The sequence below is a fragment of the Coffea eugenioides genome, unplaced genomic scaffold, assembly GCF_003713205.1.
Source record: "Coffea eugenioides isolate CCC68of unplaced genomic scaffold, Ceug_1.0 ScVebR1_135;HRSCAF=560, whole genome shotgun sequence".
Taxonomy (NCBI): domain Eukaryota; kingdom Viridiplantae; phylum Streptophyta; class Magnoliopsida; order Gentianales; family Rubiaceae; genus Coffea; species Coffea eugenioides.
In genome coordinates, this window is record NW_020861756.1 from 98,672 (window position 1) to 119,559 (window position 20,888).

The 20,888-nt window shown below is 38.9% G+C and overlaps 1 protein-coding gene across 1 annotated transcript in view; it reads right to left on the minus strand.

The window, feature by feature from the left end:
• LOC113755259 overlaps positions 1-7,284 on the minus strand; it is a 32,662-nt gene extending 25,378 nt beyond the window's left edge. Inside the window, exons 1-2 of the mRNA XM_027299299.1 lie at positions 3,776-7,284; positions 39-3,468 (exon numbers count right to left, since the gene is read on the minus strand). Of these exons, the coding sequence (XP_027155100.1) occupies positions 39-3,468; positions 3,776-7,284 (6,939 nt within the window). The remainder of the gene's footprint in view (positions 1-38; positions 3,469-3,775) is intronic.
• Between the last annotated feature and the right edge of the window lie 13,604 nt (positions 7,285-20,888).

Sequence of the window (20,888 nt, forward strand, 5' to 3'; positions counted from 1 at the left end):
TTTTTGCACATGTCCGCATTGATTGGTTGGGGAAAAACTTGACCGTCCATTTCCATAAGAATAAGCGCTCCTCCGGATAGCACTTTCTTAACAATGAATGGTCCTTGCCAATTGGGAGCAAACTTCCCTTTAGCCTCATCTTGCATTGGAAGAATCCGTTTCAAAACCTTATCTCCAACTTCAAATAAGCGGGGCTTGACTTTTTTGTTGTAAGCCCGAGCCATTCGTTGCTGATAACATTGTCCATGACACATGGCATTCAATCTCTTTTCATCAATCAGAGACAACTGCTCTTGACGTTCTTTGATCCATTCAGCTTCTTCTATCTGAGCTTCCATCAGGATGCGTAAGGAAGGAATTTCAACTTCTGCAGGCAGGACTGCTTCCATTCCATACATAAGAGAGTAAGGAGTTGCACCAGTAGAAGTTCTGATGGTAGTTCTGTATGCCATTAGTGCATAAGGCAGCTTCTCATGCCAATCCCGGTGTGCTTCAGTCATCTTACGTATAATCTTTTTCAAATTTTTATTTGCAGCTTCAACGGCTCCATTCATCTGAGGCCTATAAATAGCAGAATTTTGATGTCTGATCTTGAACTGTTCACATAATCCATCCACCATATCATTGTTGAGGTTTTTGGCATTATCAGTGATCAGCGTCTCTGGTACCCCAAAACGACAGATGATATTATTTCTCAAGAAATCCGACACCACTTTCTTAGTCACATGCTTATAGGACGCGGCCTCAACCCATTTGGTGAAATATTCAATCGCCACTAAAATGAATCGATGCCCATTTGAAGCAGGAGGATCAATAGTTCCGATCACATCCATTCCCCAGATCGAACATGGCCATGGAGCTGTCATACTATGCAATTCTGTAGGAGGAGCACGTATAACATCGCCATGCATTTGACACTTAACACACTTTCTAACAAAATCTACACAGTCGTGCTCCATGGTAAGCCAAAAATACCCTGTTCTCATGATCTTCTTAGCCAGTAGATGCCCATTCATGTGTGGCCCACAAACCCCACTATGCACTTCTTTTATCATATAATCGGCTTCCTCTTCATTGATGCATCTCAGAAGGCCCAAATCAGATGTTTTCTTGTATAGCACTTCTCCATTCAAGAAGAATCTTGATGACATTCTGCGTAAGAAATTTTTTGCAACAGAATCAGTATCAGGAGGGTAGGATCCAGTTTTCATGAATTCCTTAATATCCTTGTACCAGGAGCGACCACCCGTGACCCTTTCTGTAACCAGACAATGCGCTGGCCTATTCTGAAGTTGGATCTGTATAGGTTCAATCACCAGCTCATCTGGATGTTGGATCATCGAAGACAGAGTAGCTAAAGCATCAGCAAAGGCGTTACGAGTGCGGGGAATATGTCTGAGTTCCAAATTCCTGAATTTGCTGGCCAAACTAAGCAAGTTACAATGATACAACATAATTTTTGAATCCCGAGTTACCCACTGTTTAAGCGTCTGGTGCACAAGTAAATCAGAATCACTGAATGCTATCAGATCCTTGATCTCCATGTCCAATGCCATTTTCAATCCAAAAATACAAGCTTCATACTCAGCCATGTTGTTAGTGCAGGAAAACCGTAATTTGGCTGTAGCAGGATAGTGTTTCCCTTCAGGCGACACTAAAACTGCTCCAATTCCAGCTCCGAAAGAATTTGACGCACCGTCGAAAAATAACCTCCATCCAGGATACTGCTCACTCATGTCCTCAACTGCTCCAACGAACAGGATTTCTTCATCAGGAAAGTAGGTATGCAATGGCTGATAATCATCATCTCTTGGATTTTCTGCCAAATGATCTGCTATAACTTGTCCCTTGACTGCCTTTTGTGTTGTGAAGACAATATCGAACTCGGAAAGGATCATTTGCCACTTAGCCATACGTCCCGTGGGCATCGACTTTTCCAACAGGTATTTTAGAGGATCAGAACGCGAAATCAGGTAAGTGGTATAACCGAGCAAATAATGTCTCAACTTCTGAGCTGCCCATGCTAAAGCACAACAACTTCTCTCAAGGAAAGAATAGTTGGCCTCATATGCTGTAAATTTCTTGCTCAGATAGTAGATGGCTTGCTCCTTTCTCCCAGACTCGTCATGCTGTCCCAGAACGCATCCGACAGCCTCATCAAGAACAGACAAATACATAATCAAAGGTCTCCCTGGCTGAGGTGGCACTAAGACCGGAGGATTTGACAAATAATTCTTGATCTTATCAAAAGCCTGCTGACAATCTTCATTCCAATCCATTGGCGCATTCTTTTTCAACAATTTGAACAAAGGCTCACAGGTAGAGGTTAACTGTGCAATGAATCGGCCAATGAAATTGATCTTTCCAAGAAAACTTTTCACATCTTTTTGACTTTTTGGAATGGGCATATCTCGAATTGCTTTTATTTTCGCAGGATCTATCTCTATGCCCTTTTTGCTGACGATAAAACCCAATAACTTACCAGCCGGAGCTCCAAAAGCACATTTCGCAGGGTTCAACTTCAAATTATACTTTCTCAATCTTTCAAACAGCTTCTTTAAGTCAACCAAATGGTGCTCAACCTTCTTGGATTTAATTATGATATCATCCACATAGACCTCCATCTCTTTGTGAATCATGTCATGAAACAGGGTAGTCATGGTCCTCTGATAAGTGGCTCCAGCATTCTTCAACCCGAAAGGCATCACTCTATAACAAAAGGTTCCCCATGGGGTGATAAAAGAGGTTTTCTCTCTGTCTTCTTCTGCCATTAAAATTTGATGATACCCAGCAAAACAATCACCAAAAGATTCAATTTCGTGTCCGGCAGTATTGTCCAAAAGAATATGAATGTTTGGCAAAGGAAAATCGTCTTTCGGACTAGCCTTATTCAGATCTCTGTAATCAACACATACTCGCACCTCCCCAGATTTCTTAGGCACTGGCACAGGATTCGACAGCCAGATGGGATAATGAGACACCATGATTATCTTAGCATTGAGCTGTTTCTCAATTTGTTCCTTTATTTTGAGACTCATTTCTGGTTTGAATTTACGTGGCTTCTGCTTTACAGGTAAAAAATTCGGATCGGTTGGCAACCTGTGAACCACTATGTCTGTAGAGATCCCTGGCATATCATCGTATGACCATGCGAACACATCTTGAAAAAACATTAAAAATTCAATCATTTCCTCCTTTTGTTTCCTATTCAAATGAATGCTGACTTTAACTTCTTTAACCTCCGTCTTAGTGCCAATATTGATGATTTCTGTTTCTTCTAAGTTGGGTTTGGGTTTCTCTTCATACTGTTTTAAATCCCTTGAAATAGACTCAAATTCTTCCTCAGTATCGCTCTCGCTTTGAATTTCAGATTGCATGATTTCAAGTTCATGAGAGATATCGAGATTGCAGCCATCGAATTCCAAAATGGTGACATCCAAAGGGTCAAAGGATTTTATTTGTGGCCATCTGAAAATAGAATAGAACATAAGTAATAAACAAATAGCAAATACTGGAGAAGTCTTTCATTTCATTAAATTCAAAATGCATCGAGACTTCACAAAAAGATAAATATACATACATGATTGCCATTTAAAGACATATTTAACCCTAAACCTTTATTTTCATTTCAGCAATTTTCTTGAACAAAGCAAGTTATATTAACTGAAACAAGAATAAAGGTTTAAAAGATGAAAGCAATTTCTTTTAACAAAAGATCCAGACTACTGTCCTATCTGGATATGATCTAGACAAAAGACAATCCCCTTAAATTTACCGAAATTCCCTTCGAGAGGGAAGATAATCAGCAGTCCAATTCTGGATAGCTCCTTCGGTAATTGGCAAAAATTCTGCATTTTCTGATGGCTCCTCCCCACAAGTGGCCCCGACAAATAACTGAGACAGGTCCACTTCAATCTCCTCCACAGGATTCTTCGTTTCTGGCATAATTACCTCTGACGGACGAGGAAAAGTGTGATATAGCGGTGGGATATTTAAGGCAGTTTGCTTGCCCTTCTTTTCAGCTTGTCTTCGAGCTTGCATTTCCCTCCTATCCTTAACAGTTGGATGAAATCCCAGTCCAAATGTATCTTTCTGCGTCAGGATCTCTATTGGCTCCAAAATTCCTTGTAATTCCCGCCCAAGACCTTTTCCTATTTCATATCCGCCTCGGATCATCTCCCTAGCCATCATAATACTGGCCTCTGGCAAATCTGATTGAGTCAGCGATTTATTCTTGGATGCCCATCCCACAGAGACGATGTCAGCAACGTGATGAGATGAAGTTGGAGTGCTTTTTCTGTTCTCATCATTGAATTTTGCATCAATGATCATGGTACAGTCATCCTCAGCAAATACAGTAATGAGCTGATCATTCACAATAAATCTCAACATTTGATGCAGAGAAGATGGCACTGAATTGGAAGCATGTATCCAAGGTCTTCCAAGTAAAATGTTGTAAACACTGGAGAAGTCCATGACTTGGCAAGTAACTTGGAATTGAGCAGGGCCTATCTCCAATACCAGATCTGTTTCACCCATAGATTCCCTCCTTGAACCATCAAATCCTCGAACCACAGTTGCAGATGGACGGAGTTTAATATCAAGAAATCCAAGCTTGGTGAGAGTGTTCCATGGACAGATATTCAACGCTGACCCATTATCCACTAAAACCCTCGGCAACAGCTTTCCATTGCAACGGACCGATATATACAAAGCTCTGTTATGCCCGATCCCTTCTGCAGTCAGATCATCATCGGAGAAGGTAATATGATTAGCAGCAAGTACATTCCCCACAATGTTAGAAAATTTATCCACCGGAATATCTTTAGGGACTTGAGCTTCGTTCAGAATTTTGAGCAATGCTTCTCTGTGCAGCTCGGAAGTCAAGAGAAGATTCAGAAAAGAAATCTGAGCAGGCATCCTATCCAACTGCTCCACTATTTTGTACTCGCTTCTTTTCAGCATTTTCAGAAAATCTACAGCTTCATTTTCAGACACACGAGGCTTGGGTGTCGGAGATTTAACTTTGGCCCTGGATTGAACATCAATATCGGAGTTTCCCACAATTTTCCCAGATCTAGTAATAGTAGATATATCTTCCTTCAAACAATCTTTACCCCCAATTAACAGACTGGACTCCTCGTAGTTCCATGGTACCTCTTGCAAGTTATTGACAGGCATTTGCTCTGAAAATTCGAGAATGGCAGGCTCTGATATATCCCATTCAAAAGATGGAAGATCCAAAATAAAAGGAACCTCGGAATTGTCAACTTCGGAAGGCCCTCCTTCTACCATAAACGGCTCCTCTTTTTCAAACACAAAAGATTTTAACTTTTCTTCAGCACTATCCTTAGTTATGGACTCTTCAACAGACAGTAGTTTCCTCATCTCCGCATGGTCAGTCTCCATCACGCCAAATACTTCAGTTTCATCTAAAATGTACTGAGTGGGATCGACATAATCTTCATCAGCAGTAATAACTCCCACAGTGTTCCCATGCTCCGGTAAAGGATTCTTACTAACATTCGGTCCCTGCTCTCCCTTTCTTCTGAGAAGGATGTCTCCAGAGTCAATCATGTCCTGAATCTTATGTTTTAAAGCCCAACAATTGCCAGTGTTATGACCTGGACTTCCAGAATGATAGGCACATATTGCATGCGGATCATAACCGGCAGGAGGACCTCTGGGATAGATTTTAGGAGGAACAGTGCCAATTTTCCCAGCTGCTCTTAATTGCTCATACAACTGATCAATAGGTCGGCCCAAATTGGTGAAGGTTCGAAATTGCTTCTGAGTTTGAATTCCACTGGTTTGGAAAGGATTTTGAGAAGGGTTATTGTTTTGTAGGGTTGGTCTGGAATGGTAAATGGGACGAGAGTGATTTTGAAAGACAGGCTGTTGAGTTGGAGGTAAGGGCGAGGTATTCAAATGATTTGGTCGGGAATGATGGAATTGGGTAGTAGTGTGGTAGACTGGTTGAGGATTGGTGTAATACGGGTAAGGGAAAGAATAGGTGGGATGGTTTCGGGGTCTGAAAGACGGGCCTTGATCCCATATAAAAGCAGTATCACCTTCTTTCTTCTTGAATTGGGGCCTTTTCCCATTGTTGTTTTGATTTTGTAGAGCATCCAATTGCAACTTTAATGCAGACACATTAACAATCTTTCCTGCTTTGACAAATTCATCATACTCCTCCAACTTGTTAATGATAGCAGCAAATGAACTTCCAGTCATGCGGAAGATCTCTTCAAAATAAGGTGGATCGTGGGCCTTGATGAAAGTGCGAACAATCTCCTCCTCAGTCATAGGAGGCTCCACTTTGGCAGCTAACTTTCTCCACCGTTTTGCGTATGTCTTGTGATCTTCCGACGGCTTTCTTTTCGTACCCTCCAGTGTGGTTCGTGTTGGTGCCAACTCACAGTTAAATTCATACTGCTTCACAAAAGCAGTTGATAGATCCAACCAAGTTTTGACTTCTCCAGATTTCAAATTTGAATACCAATCTAGAGCATCTCCCTCCAAGCTTTCCGGAAATAGACGCATAGGCAAATTCTCATCATCCACAGGTTTACCTAACTTGTTGGCAAACATCTTGAGGTGCGTCTTTGGATTTCCAGTTCCATCATATTTGCTGAATTTAGGGGTTTTGAATCCCAACGGTAGCTGGATATCCGGAAAAAGACACAATTCATCGTAGTCCAAACCACCATGCCTGCTCAACCCTTGATTCTTTTTCATAAAGTCATCGAATCGGTCCAACCTTCTTAACAGATCTTTATCAACAGGTGTAGGTTGTTCTTCCATCGCCGCCTTCCCTTGAGATGCCGTTTCCAGTACAAAAGGCTCTGCAGTATGGTGGTGGGGTCCCTGAGGGTTGGGGGGAATGTTCAGATTGGTTTGTGGATGAGTTTGAGGGATTTGGCTACTGGTTGGGTTCACCAACACATAATTCGGATGCATATAGGAAAAGTCTGAATTTAATCGGGTAAAGGTATTTTCAACAGGGTTAGCGAAAGGAGGAAAGAAAGGTGTTTGGGCATTGGATGTGTGGGGTGGTTGATAGTCTTGTGCAGGTGGGTGATTATCGATAGGTTCTTGGTCGTTGGGGACACCACCACCACTGTTGCTTGCGACCAACTGATCAATTACACGCCTTTGTGCGGCCATTTCAGCACTTAACTCATTGAACTTGCCAAGTACCTCACTTAACTGAGCTCCCAATGCTGTGAAGTCTGGTGATGTAACCATAGCAGATCCTTCCGAAGCTTCAGGCATTGAACTCATGTTTACAGACTGTCTCAAGGCTCTACTTCGGGACCTGGTGATGATGGGGCTTCTTTGGGTAGCAATTGTGAAAAATACCTGATAGTGGGGAAAAGAAACTGATTTAGGAGTTAATTTTCTGTCAAATTGCTGTGATTTATTTAAGAAAAAGAAAAAAGAAAGAAAAGAAAATAAACATGAGTTAGTAGATATCTAAATAATTCGGATGCATGTCCTATGGGGGAGCCCTTTTCTGCCAAGGGTAGGCCTAACATGATGCAACACCTTCGAAGTGAGACCTGTTTATCCAACCTGTGTTTCGAAAAATAACTTTGCAACAGATAAGGATCATTTCATTGATGGATTTCAAAATATCATACATCATCTACATCATCTCTCGAAGTTGATTTCGTACAAGATCATTAAACTTTTTCAATCTATCTATCACAGCATCTTTTGGCTCTCTGGAATAGGGATTCTGCATGCGTTCAGTCTGATCATACAACTTGCCACACTTTCTCTTCAACTCCTGGTGTCTTTCGTGCATTTCCTCACACAGTCTTTTATTCTTCTCTGCTAGACCCTTATTCACTTCCATAGATTGCCTTAATTGTGCATTTTCTCTGTCCTTCGCCTCAATGATTGCCATTAATTTCTTGATTTCCTCGGACTGTTCCATCAATGGTCGCTCAGCACCAGATTCTCTGAGCCACTCCTCGTATTGAGGGGTAACCAAAGCCATCTGTTTAAGTTGCGGAACATAAGCGATATCCTCATCATCGGACAGCGTTTCCCAAGCTTCGACAATTGGTACTTTCATCGGAATTTTGTCTGGACAGATCCCCTTGCCAAAACTGATGGTGAAATCGGTCAAGTCAGGTGTGAGTGGTACTCCTTGAATGCGTCCTAACTGTCTGAGAAACCTTTTCGGAGTGTATGCCATGATGCCTTGAGTTCCCAATAACGGTATCAAATCTGATGACTTAGCGCGCAAAACAGGGTTAAAACAGTCGGTCCAGTCTAGTACCCATCTAATCTTTTGATCTGACAATACCCTCAAAAAGTCCAACCATTCCGATGCACTTCTTGGCAAATTACTTTGGTCAACTCTCTTATGATGGGTAGAGATCCAATTATACCCAATCAATGGTAGACCATCAAGAGCAGGCAACTGTCTTCGAAAATGTTCTATGGCCCATATATGCAAAATTCGATTTGATCCATAAAAGAACTTTGACCCCCTTTGGCAGTTGGTACACGCAACAAAAATGTCAGCTAACACAGTTGGTACTATAGAGGCTTGTCGATCCTTAATTCCAAAAAATAAGTCAGACAGGAGTTTAGTGATTTTGAAACCAATTTTCTTATCTTTTCTAGGAAACAAATAAATCCCCGCCATCACAAGTCCATACACCAGCGGCCTCTTACATTCCCATGTTACCTTAGATGTAAATGAAAAATCCTTTGAATACTTATCAAACCCGTCTTTCATTGCGATTCTGTCAAACAAAAATTTTACATCTATGCTCTGATCTGATCCTCGCACTACAGACTCTTTTAATCCAGTAAAATGACAGAATTCAATCTTGCCAGAAGCAATCGGAAATATCACTGCTGTACCCTTTACTGGCAAATTCAGAAGACCGGCTACCTCTTCAATGGTCGGAGTCAACTCCTTGTTTCCTATCCGAAATGTTGAACCATCGGGATCCCATAATTGAATTAAAGCTTCTACCAAATACCCATCTGATTCAATGTCTTTGAAATCCCCAATTGGTCCAAGGTAGGAGGCAACCTGATTGATCTCACTAAATGAAAGAAGTCCTGGCCATCTTCGAACCTCCATTGGAACTGTTAACAGCTGACTGATTTGTTGAGATCTGTCCATCTAAAGCATGTAATCTCGATTAAATACCTTACCTACAGGTCTCACTTCTCCAGTTTTTACAAGAATTTAAACATGAATATCCCATAGAGGGTTAGTTACCCAGGGAAAACAAGGCTAGTATATTCCTAAAATGGGATCCCCTACGTGGCGTTCCCTCTCTAGGGTTTATGCATGATGTCATTTTATCAAAGCGGGTAACTATGAAATGTAACCTAAAAGGATCCCCTTTTTAATTGTTGGGGTAAGCCTAAAATGATATGTTATTATGCTACAAATGCAATACATTGAAATTTAAACGTGTCATAATAGGGTGGCTCCTAGAGAGTACCATGCCAGGACTCTTATTATTATTATTATTTTTTTTTTAGGGCTTATGAATGCAGTGGAGACAAAAATCAAGAAAAGTTAGTTCAATCAGATAAATTCACATAACACATTGTAGCAAAGTAATACACAGAGATAAAACAATAAAAAGAAAAGAGGGATTGGATCCCTCCCCTCGTGAATAGTGTTCCTAATAGGGTAAGACAGACTCTACCTTAGGTAAACTATCATGGATGCATGAGGTATTGGCTTACTAATGCATCTAGACTCGATAGGGTTTAGGTCCCCGAACCTTCAGACTTGGAAACCAAAGGTCATCAACCCCAAGGTTCTTTGTCGGTGGCTCGAGCGATTCCCCAGACATTGCTACGCGCACGTCGTGCCACGGCCACATGTCCAAGTGAATCTATCAAAAATCCTCAATCTTCGACTAAAAGCTAAAGGCTATCAACCCAAAGCTTAAAATGGAAGATTGAGTGACCCCTCGGATCATGCTACGCACACGTCGTGTCGCGATCACACGTCCAAGTGGGTCGCCTAATCCTAACAGGGAAGAGTGGCGTGACAAGCCACTAAAAGAAAAATAAATAAGGGATAAAAAATAAAACGTATGCACGTATGCCAGTGCTCGATTTGGAGGGGAGGGATCGAGAACCAATGCGAGGCTCTAGGGTAAATATTCCCCACCCCCAAATGTAAAGCGCGATACATATAATTAAATAAATAAAAGTAAATAAATAAATCATTCATCACATATACGAGGAACGATAAACGAATACGAGGGTGAAATGCAAAATATCCTAAAAGAGAAAAATGCAACCTAAAACATCCAAATATGATAAATATAAGGGTTAAAAAGAGAAAAGACGACTAAACCAAGTGCTTGGACTCTCTTACGTCCCCAGTGGAGTCGCCAAGTTGTCGCGCCCCATTTTTCGCGATGGAAAAATAAAAATAAAGGTGGTTTAGAAAAGATGTGATTTTATTTTAAAACAAGTTAAAAGGGACCTAAAATGGGACTTTAAAAAAATGCGACAATTTGGGTCCAAAATTTAGTCTAAAAGGGTTTTGAAGAAAAATTAGGAGTCGCCACTTGGTATGGAGTTTTGGTGTACCAAATCACCCAAAAAAATATTTTTGACAAAAATAAAATAAATCAAAACCCTTTTTGACAACTCCAGGTCTTTGAAAACAAGAGAAAATAGATTCGGGAGTCACGGTTGAAGAAAGGGAAGGCAAAGGTTCGATTAACTCAAACCTAAGGCACCCTTTCAACCTAGTCTAAGCTAGTTGCGAGATTTAGTCAAAATTTTCCTACTCTAACCCTTAATTTTATCATGTTTGGATGTTTTCTACATGGATGCAAATCTAAAAATATCGAAAGGGACAAAATGTTCATTCAAGGGTTTAATTGGACCAATCGCATTAATTGCGAAGGCCAAAATGATTTCTTGAAAGTGTCACGAGTACGCAAATGGTGAAATTAAAATAAAAGAAAAGAAATTAAATTATATACATATATATAAGTGACCAAAGAAAAGGGGAATGCAACATAAAGGGTATGGGAGACAAAAACTCGTGACCTAATTTTCTTATACAAGGATTAATGGGGTATTTAAACTAAAAAGTTATAATCACCCATTTCTCATGTTTGAAAATAATTATCCTAACATGAACAAGCAAATGAACTAACTTAAATGAGATGCGATTCTAAATGACATGCTTAGTACCTATAGAGGGTAAGGGATAATATAATAGAGAATATCATGCAAATGAGAGAAGATCCTAAAAATGAAAATATGCATGAAAATGTAGTGAATAGCACACAAAGATGAATCTAGCGCAAGACAACCTAAAGGGTCTAGCGTTGGACTAGCCCATTTCCAGAAAATCCTTACTAGCGTTGGACTAGCAAGTAAGCGGAGGGAGAAACCACAACTAGCGTTGGACTAGTGTTGTGACGTCATGCATTAACAATTCACAGTGAAACAAATAAAACATAAATTAAAATAAATAAACACATAAGAGCACGTAGCACATAACACGTAAACATAATATCTAGATGCCAAAATCCTAAGAAAAGCGGATAAAACACATAACACATAAGCCACATAAACACGCAACCTATCTATTACATCGGGGAGCGCCTAACTACAATCTAGAAGGGAAAAATATAATAAAACAAATCTAATTATCCTATCTATTACATTTTTGAGGTATTTAAATGCCTCTTGAATCATTGTAAAAAATTAACTAAAACATATATAAGAAAATTTAAATGAATATTTAAATCAAATAAATAAAGCATATAAAAATATAAACACATAGGAACACATAAGAGCACATAAGAGCACGTAATTGACATTGAAATAATAAAAATAGGGGTACCTCCCGTTTGAAGTGGTGACTAAATGGAGTCAAATTGTCCTAATTATACTCACAATGAACAAAAGGATCATGGCACCAATTTAATTGAAAAAGAAAATAATAATACAAGTACTAAATTCACACTAATATGTCAGACATAAAGAAATTTAAGCAAATCTAAAAATTCCAAGTTGAAGTATATTCTAAAGTAACATAATTAGTTATTGAAGAAAAGAAACAATCATAATAAAGAGAGTCAAAATTCAAGGGACTGAATTGCAAAAATTGAAAACTTTTGGGGACAAAAATTATATTTTTCAAAGTTCAGGGGTCAAAATTAAATAAAAGATAAAATTCAGGGACCAAAGTGCAATTAATTTAAGGACCTAGGTGAAAGGAATTTAAAATGTTCTGGGCCACAATAAAACTACTCCAAAGATCAGGGGCCAAAGTGCAAATCGTAACCAGATCTGGGCAAGATAAAGGGCATCGGGCCACTTTTTTTTATTTATTTGGGCCGGATACTACCTAAGCCCAACCAAAACCCAAAAGAAACGAGCAGGCCAGCCCGTCTTTTCATCACTCAAACCCAACAAAAATTCATGGGCTCCAACCTCCGAGCCCAACCGAAACCCAAAAGAAAAATAAACCAAAGCCCATCCCCAAAACCTAACAGAAAAAAACCACAAGCCCACCTAAAAATAAAACACTAGCCCAAACCCCTTTTGTTTTTCTTCTTCTTCTTTCTTTTCTTTCTTCCCCGTTCGTTCCGTCTCTTTTTCTCTTCTTCTTCGGCCAGCTGAAGGAGCTTCAGCTGGCGGCCATGGCGGCTGCCGGTGGCGCCGCCGCCGGCGACCTCTCCGGTCACCAAAAATCCTCAAAATACATACCCTCACTCGATTTTTCGCGTAGACTCCATTTCCGGAGTTATTTTTTACAAAAAAAGAAAGAAAAGTGGTCAAATGGCCAAAAAACAGTCACGGTTTTATTTTTTTTTAACCCCTTAAACCTTCACCAGAAATCATGAAAATTATACTACAACACTCTTACAACTTCTACAATACAACTATGATTTTTTATTTGACAAGAAACAACATAAAAAGGCTAAATTAAAACAAAAACAGCCCCTAAATGAAGAAAAATACTTCCATGCCTTTAAAGCTCAAAATTCCAAAATATTTAGATATCCCAACATTTTCAGATCTTTGCTAGCTAATGGTCACCCATTTGAGCAAAACATACACGCCAAATTCACTCCTTTGATTCGTTTTTTCATTTAGACATTTTTTCAAACATTCGGCATGCATTCACAGCACCGTTTCTTTTTCTTAATTTTGTTCATTGCTTATTCCCAAAAAAAAACAACAACATCAGCAACCAATTTATTTCACAAAACCCACAAGATTATTGATCATCAAAGCCGAAGAAAAGAAAAAAAAAGAAACCGAACCAGTTTGCATTAAAATAAAGATACACTAAATCTTTGCCAAATTTTATGTTTTATTGAATATTTTCTATTTGGCACTAGTAGCAAGCTCCCAAGCTTCCCCTTTTAGTCTGTGGCTTTCGTCTTTTTTTTCTTTTTTGGTCTTGTCTGTTTCTTTCCTTTTTTAGGGAGAGAGAGCCGAGAGTTTTTTTTTTCTTCGTCTGGAGTTGAGAAAGAGTGGAGTGTTTTTTGTGTATGTTTTTTGTTGTGAGAGAGAGAGCCGAGAGAAGAGTCGAGAGTCTTAGTTTTTTCTTTCTTTGCTTGTCTGATTTCCCTCGTGTGTGTGTCTCGAGAGAGTCCAGTGAGGGAGTAGTTTTTTCTGTCTTTTTGAGCCCCAAAAGTGCCGCTCCCTTTTTTTGTCAGTCCCCGAGATTCAGGAAGGAACCAAGGGATTTTTGTCAAATGGCTTTTGGTTTGTTCTTTCTTCTTCTTCTTTTTTTTTTTTTTTTTTTAAGATAAACCTGCAAAATGAGACAAAATATACTTAAAATACAAGAAAACAAATGATTCATCAAATAGAAAATATTCAATAAAACATAAAATTTGGCAAAAATTTGGTGTCTACAGGGGTCACATTTGATAAGGGAGAAGGCAAAGGCAAAGCCTAAGGCACTCCCTTACCCTAGCCAAAGCTAGTTGCGTGACTTAGCCCCTCTTTTCCTAATTTCTTCTACCCAAAGTATGTGTTGCATGTTGGATATGACTAATGGATATGAAAAAAATGCAATCCTAAATCTAAAATGTCTCTTATGAGGCTTTTTGGTCCCAATCACATGAATTGTGATTGCTAGTAAGGAAAGCCCTCATAGAGGTCACGAGTAATGCAAATGAAGACCCAAATATGAGTGCAAGTGTGAAAATGTAAGAGGAATGCAAAAATAAAATAAAATAAAAATACAAATGTAAGTGCAAGTGTTCAAATGTAAGAAAAGTGCAATGTGTGCAAATGTAAGAAAAGGGCATGTGTGCCAATTGAGGAAATAAAGGTGTTTGTGTGCAAGTGGAGGAAAATATGGTATAATAGTAGTAAATGCATATAAGTGCAATTGGGTGCAATTTTGTGAGGTAGAAAATAAATAAGTGATAGGGAAAGAAGAGATGTGTGTGAACATGGCATGTGGAGTGAGAAAAATATAAGTAGTGAGAAAATGTAGATAAAAATGAAAAAGTGATATGGTAAAATGGAGGTGCATGAACCTAGAGGAATGCATCAAGTCGGGTGCGGGAATGACTCCTAACTTTGTGATTTTAATTTTTCCTTTGATAGAGGGAATACAAGCGTGCTAAGGCTTAGAAAAGCCACACTCGTCTATATCCCATATTTAAGGGGTAACTCTCAAGCAAATGTACCCTATAACTAGCATGGAGATGCAAAAACCTAAAATGAAAGGGAAAGGATTGGAGGGGCATGCCAAATGCTAGAAAACTAAGAAAAATGCATGAAATGTAGTGAAACATGCAAGTATGTACTAATGAGAGGGGACGGCCTATTGGGTCTAGCATTGGACTAGCCCTTTTCTAAAATTCTCTCGCAAGCATTGGACTTGCGAGAGCTCGAGGGGAAAGACCATGACCAGCGTTGGACTAGCCACGGTGACGCCACACATTCATCATAAACCAAATAAATCATGTGAAGGCTAATAAAGCAAATAAACACATAAATCACATATTGCACATAACACATAAGCATGGTATCTAGATGCAAGACCCTAAGAAAGCAAGTAATGTGACAGCCCCACCTCCCCCTAAGGCGAACCAGAGGGTTCGGCGGGTCGCCTGCCCAGCTCTCGCCGGGACTCAGTCGTTCACTACAATCCTCAAATGATTTACAATATAAATCTCAAATATACATCACATGGTCCACAAATATACATCCAAGTCTCCAATAATTACATGTCACAATTGCAGCGGAAACAATTCCCAACTATACATAAAATGATTCCAAATCCAAATTGTACAACATAAAGGCCATCCATTCACGTGCACAAGTACTACAAGTCCTTCCTTCGCCTTGAGCCCTGTGGAGGGGAATAAAATATTTTTGGGGTGAGCTAGAAGCTCAGCGAGTAACCAGGAAAATCATTAAACAAATATATTTCACAATGTTGCATTTCGATCATTTCGATGATGTCATGATTCAGAGATCAAATGTACGTTTAGTGCTCTCGTGAGCCGGTGAAATCACAGCACTTGAACACCCAACGCTCAAATAGATCATTTAACATTAACATTAACATTAGGAGGGAGCCCCTTTTTGAGCTCCGGAGCCATTTGCTCCATCATGTCACGAACTCAAGAAAATGGTGGAGACGTTGGTGTCCAGCACAAGACTTTCCCAGAACTCATTAAAGCCAAATCATGTCATGAATTCACATGCAAGCACGCATGAGATGCAATCGAGTACATAATGCAAGAAACATTTCACAAGTACTTTGGAAATAGTTTAGGGTCACTCACCCAGTTTCGAGTGTAACCAGGTCAAAAATGCAAGAAACTATACCAGAATCACAAAAACAGATTCACAGAACGCATTCTAGCGGAAACATCATAAATCAGGCTCTCTAAGTCCAAATCCAGAAATTCTAAAACCATATAAAATATAAGGAACAGGGATACATTTCATCAGAAGACCTCAACAACCAATTCAGAAGCAATTCCAGCCAAAACAACCAATTACAGGCGCAATTCTTACATTCGGGTAAAACCAAAACAGCAATAGTAATTTCGACGTTTCTCACTCTACACTACTCCGATTGACCTGAAATTTTGTAGGAACCTCTAAAATGTCATTCCCTACAACTTTCATGTTTTAAGAAAAGGCCAATTAGGCCTCTATCTAGGACCTAAAATTTCGGACAGAATGAAGAACCAAGAACCCTAATTTTCCAGATTTCTTCCAAAACAGAATTTACTTGCAATCTTCCACTTTTTCCACCTTCTAGAATCATTAAACATCATTTCCAATCATCATACATAACCACATAATCATACTCATATTAAAACAGAAAAATCCCCAAAAATTATAAAACTTCACCAATTCAACCAAAATCAAGATATAATCCATAAAAGTGCATCTTATACCATCACCAATCATGAATTGAACATCAATTAAGGGAGGAGAGTGGTTCTTCACAACTCACCTTAGCCATACAAGAGATAGAGCAACAAATCACCTTAGCTTTCCAAACAACTCCACAAAACACCTCAAGACCACTTAGCAAAGAGATTTTATGGAATGATTTGGAGTTTTATTGGTTGGATTTGAAGATTGAGCAAGAAATAGAAGGAAGAAATTGAGAGTTTTTCTTTCTTTCTTGAGCAAGAACATTCAGCCAAGAAGCTTGCAAAATGAAGCTTATTTTGATCAATTTTTTGTATTTATTTGGTAAAGGTAAAGGTAAAGTCAAATGGTCAAAGTCCAAGATTAAATCACAAGGTGACACTTGTCACCTTTTTGGTTTAAAACTTATCTTTTTGTCTCTCCAATACAAATATCTTAACACTTTGTAAAATAATATCACTTAATACAAAATTCCAACAAGTTGTCAAAAATATAACGCATTTACCGCACTAGCGGGTCCCACGTTCAAAATACGCTCTTAATTTCTCAAAAACTAACCGATACTAGAAAAATCATTTTAAAACTATCTTTGCTCATAAACTTTATCTGGGGAATTTTTCTAATAAAGAAAATGTAGAAAAGGCGGGCGATTAAATAAAATAAACCCTAGAAATTTAGAAAATTTCCGGGTTCTCAAACTCATTTTTTTTTCGGGGCGTCACAAGTAACACGTAGTACGTAGGCATGCAAATCACACTAATGAACCTATTACATTGGCTAACTAAAACAAATGGGGAAGGGGAAAAGTGAATAAAAATGCTCTCCAAGCCCTATCTATTACAAGCCAAGAGGTGTACACATACCCCATAAATAAATAAAAGAATGACTTAATAAAAGCGAAAGTAAATGAAATAAATGAAAGGAATTAAGGAAAAGCAAGGAAAGCAAAGTAGACATGCAATTCTCACTTAGCACGTTGGATCACATAGGGTCAAATAAGGTCAAAATAAGGGATAGAGTGTACCTCCCTTGAATCGATGCCCTAACGAAGTGAAATTACTAATTTACCCTCCAAAACAATAAAATGGTCAGGGTACCAATTTAATTAGGAACGTTAAAGAAAATATGGAAAACACAAGCTCACTTGGTCATAAAGCTCTTAAAATCATGACTTAAGTGTAATTGAAACAAAGCATAGTAATTGATTGAAGCAAACAAGCAATGAAGTTGTAAAATTAAAACTACCAAGGACCAAATTGAGGAGATCATTCAATTGGTTGGGTCATAGTAGAACGAGGGGAGACTTGGGGGGTTAAAGTGCAATTTTTAAAAGCATTTACATGCATGCTACGTAGAAGCTTTCTGCAATTCCATTCCCAGACAATACAATCTCTGCAACTCCTTTCATTTAGCCAAGATGTACTCATACAAAAAAAAACAACCCAAACTAACTTAAACATCTGCTGAGACTTCAAACCAAATCCACAAAAATGAGAATTAATGATCCCAACCGTCATCTTACAATCAAGAACAAAATAAAAGACTCAACATTCCTAGCAAACATAGCTCCAGATTCTCGGATGAAGGTGAATTGACAACTGTTATTCAAAAGGCACAAATGCAAGGACAGTGGCAACCAAACAGAAAGTGGAATAACTAAGTGTTTCCAAGTTGCAGGCAACGTCTGTTGCTGCAACAAGCAAATGCCTTTAAATTACGGCAAGCAGAAACACGGCATCACCATCCCGTAGCTAACAGCCCACATGAAAACTAAGGCAAGCGTGAACTTCAGCAAGCAAAAAGAAAGAAAGAAAGGAAAACAAGGTCCGTCCAGGTGCAAAGGTTCAAATTGTTCATGCATGCATACGAAGAAGATTTCTGCAATTGAGACTCTCAGCAATATAGTTTCTGCGCTTGCTACTCATTTGGCCAAATCCGCATTCATTCAAACAACCCAAACACAAAATGCAAAGACTTGAAACAAAGGTAGGGGAGAAATCAAACAGGCTTTTGAACTCAAAAAACAACAGAACGTGATCTGGACAACATGCTAACTTTGAAGAACAAGAGTTTCTGCAACTAAACAACAAGAACGAAGCTTGCGACCCTTTGCTCCCAAGCTCACCGCAATTTTCCAGGTTTCAACTATGCAGGAAGACAGCCGTGACCCAATGAACTCAAATGGAAAACGCGAGCTTACCAACTAATTCCATAGGATTCGACCCAACACAAATCAAGCAAGCTGCAACTAAACAAGCAAACTGCAACACAAAAAGAAAACGCAGCAAGGTTTCTCTGCAACTTAAACAAGCAAGCTGCTGCGATTTTGTTTCACTTGGCCGAGACATATCTATGCAAAGCAACCCAAGAAAATTCCAACGAATTTGGTAATTCACAAGCCCAACTGGATATGAAAATGAAATGCAGCAAGGATGAAGGGACTTGCGGTGGTCATACACACAGTATGTCAATGAAATACAAGAACAAAGAATAAACTTGGTCTGTGAAATGCACGGCAACATAAGGAAATAGCAGCAACGAATCATCTCTCTCGACCTTTGGCTATCTCCTGGACTCACCTATGGTAGCAAACATTACCGAGGAGCCCAAACTACTTCCCCTAACAATCCCAGGTCACAACCCCAGCAAAACAGTGAAAGAAAAGGATCTATCAATTCTGCCGTAGCAAACAAGATGTTTGCTCCTGTGGCAGCAGGAAAGTTTTATGCGCAGGCCCCTTGTAGGAGTCCTAATAGACCAGACCATGATAAAAGGATCCAAAAACAGGGGTATAGTATCATGTTCATCAGAAATCAGCAACAACAAATCGCAATCATGAATAAACAAACTAGAAAGCTGTAAATTCTCATACAACCATCACCAGATCTTGAAGATAAAATGAAAGTTTTGCTAAAACCCAAAGACAAAGATGGATTACCTCTATCCCAGCAAGGGTTTTAGACGTGGAATAACCCCAGGAGAATCGTGGGAATGGTGAAAAACCTTTGACCCGCAACTTGAAGCTCTTCCTCAGACGTACGGTCGAAGCTTTCTTTTTGGTTCAGGTCTCCTTCCTCCTCTACAGCTTTCTCTCGGCTTTTCTTCTTAGTTTCCTCACCAGCCGTCGCCAACCCTCAGCTCTCTCTCTTGCTCTAGATTTTTCCGCCGTCACTCTGCTCTCTTTTTTTCTCCCCTTTTCAGCCGTCATCCCCTTTCTTTTATATAGCCTCAGAAAACTAAAACCCTCTCAGCAATGGTTGGTTGAAGCCGACTACCTTTTTGGGAAACCATCTGATGGTTCTTGATACTTCACCATTGGGATTTCCAGGCTAAGCCAGGTGGACTGTACTATGATCATCAGACGGGGCTAACCCAAGCCAAAACAGCCGAGAGATGCAGCTGTAAATTTCTTCTGCTGCGGCTGAAACCGAGCGTGGCTTCTTTTTTCTTTTTCTTTTCATTTTTTTTATATTTTTTTTTCAAGAAAACATTGAATTTAAATCAAACAACTAAAACATAATTTTTGAATGCTTTTTCTTTTTCCCGAGAAATTCTATGCTAAAGCTTAAAAATAAAATAAAAAAACTAAAAAACTAAAAAGTGAATAAACCTAGCACGACAAATAAAATTAAAAAAAAAAGTAAATGAAATTACGCTGAAAATTTTGTGTCTACACCAACTTCATACCAAATAATCATACATATATCAGCTTTTAAAAGGCCTATTAATGGTCTAAAATTTTCTCCCCAAATTACCATAAAATTTACCAAACACTAACCACAATCTAGATTCCAATTTCACTAGATTTTCACTCACTTCAAAACCCTAACCTATCAAACCCTAACCTTCTAAATTCTAACTAAACCAAACTAATTTCCCCTTTACATTAGGGTTTCATAACCAAACCTAATTTTATTAAGAATTCACCATTCAAATGAATTAATCACTCCAAAAGTTCCATTATCAAGTCTAATCACTAACCAAATTAACTAAACAAAGCTTAAAACAAGAAGCCCTAAATTCCCTTGACTTGACCGAAATTTAGACAGCCATAAATCCACAAAATAAACCATGAAATTCCTTCACAAGTATCTCATAAGCAACAATACATTAAAACAACTCCATGAAACATCATTTTAATCCATCAAAGATCATTCCTAACTTTACCAAGTTTTCAAGTGAGATTTTTACCTTCTAGTTGCAAGTTTCTTAAGTTGATCTTCCAAAACTCAAGCTCCAAGTTGTTCCTCCAAGATCCAAAGTCGAGGTTGATAAAAAAAAATGCAAGAAACAAAAGCTTTTCTCTCTCTTTTTCTTCCTCTCCCTCTCGGCCCTCTCTCTCTCTTTTTCTTTTGCTAGTTTGTTATTTATTAGCTTGGTTTCTCTTGTATATTCTAGAGGTATGCTTAGTCATAAGCTTAGTCATCAACCCTAAGAGATATTTCCCACTCACCCAATCATATAAAAGTTCCACAATTGCCTCTTAGCCCCTACACTCC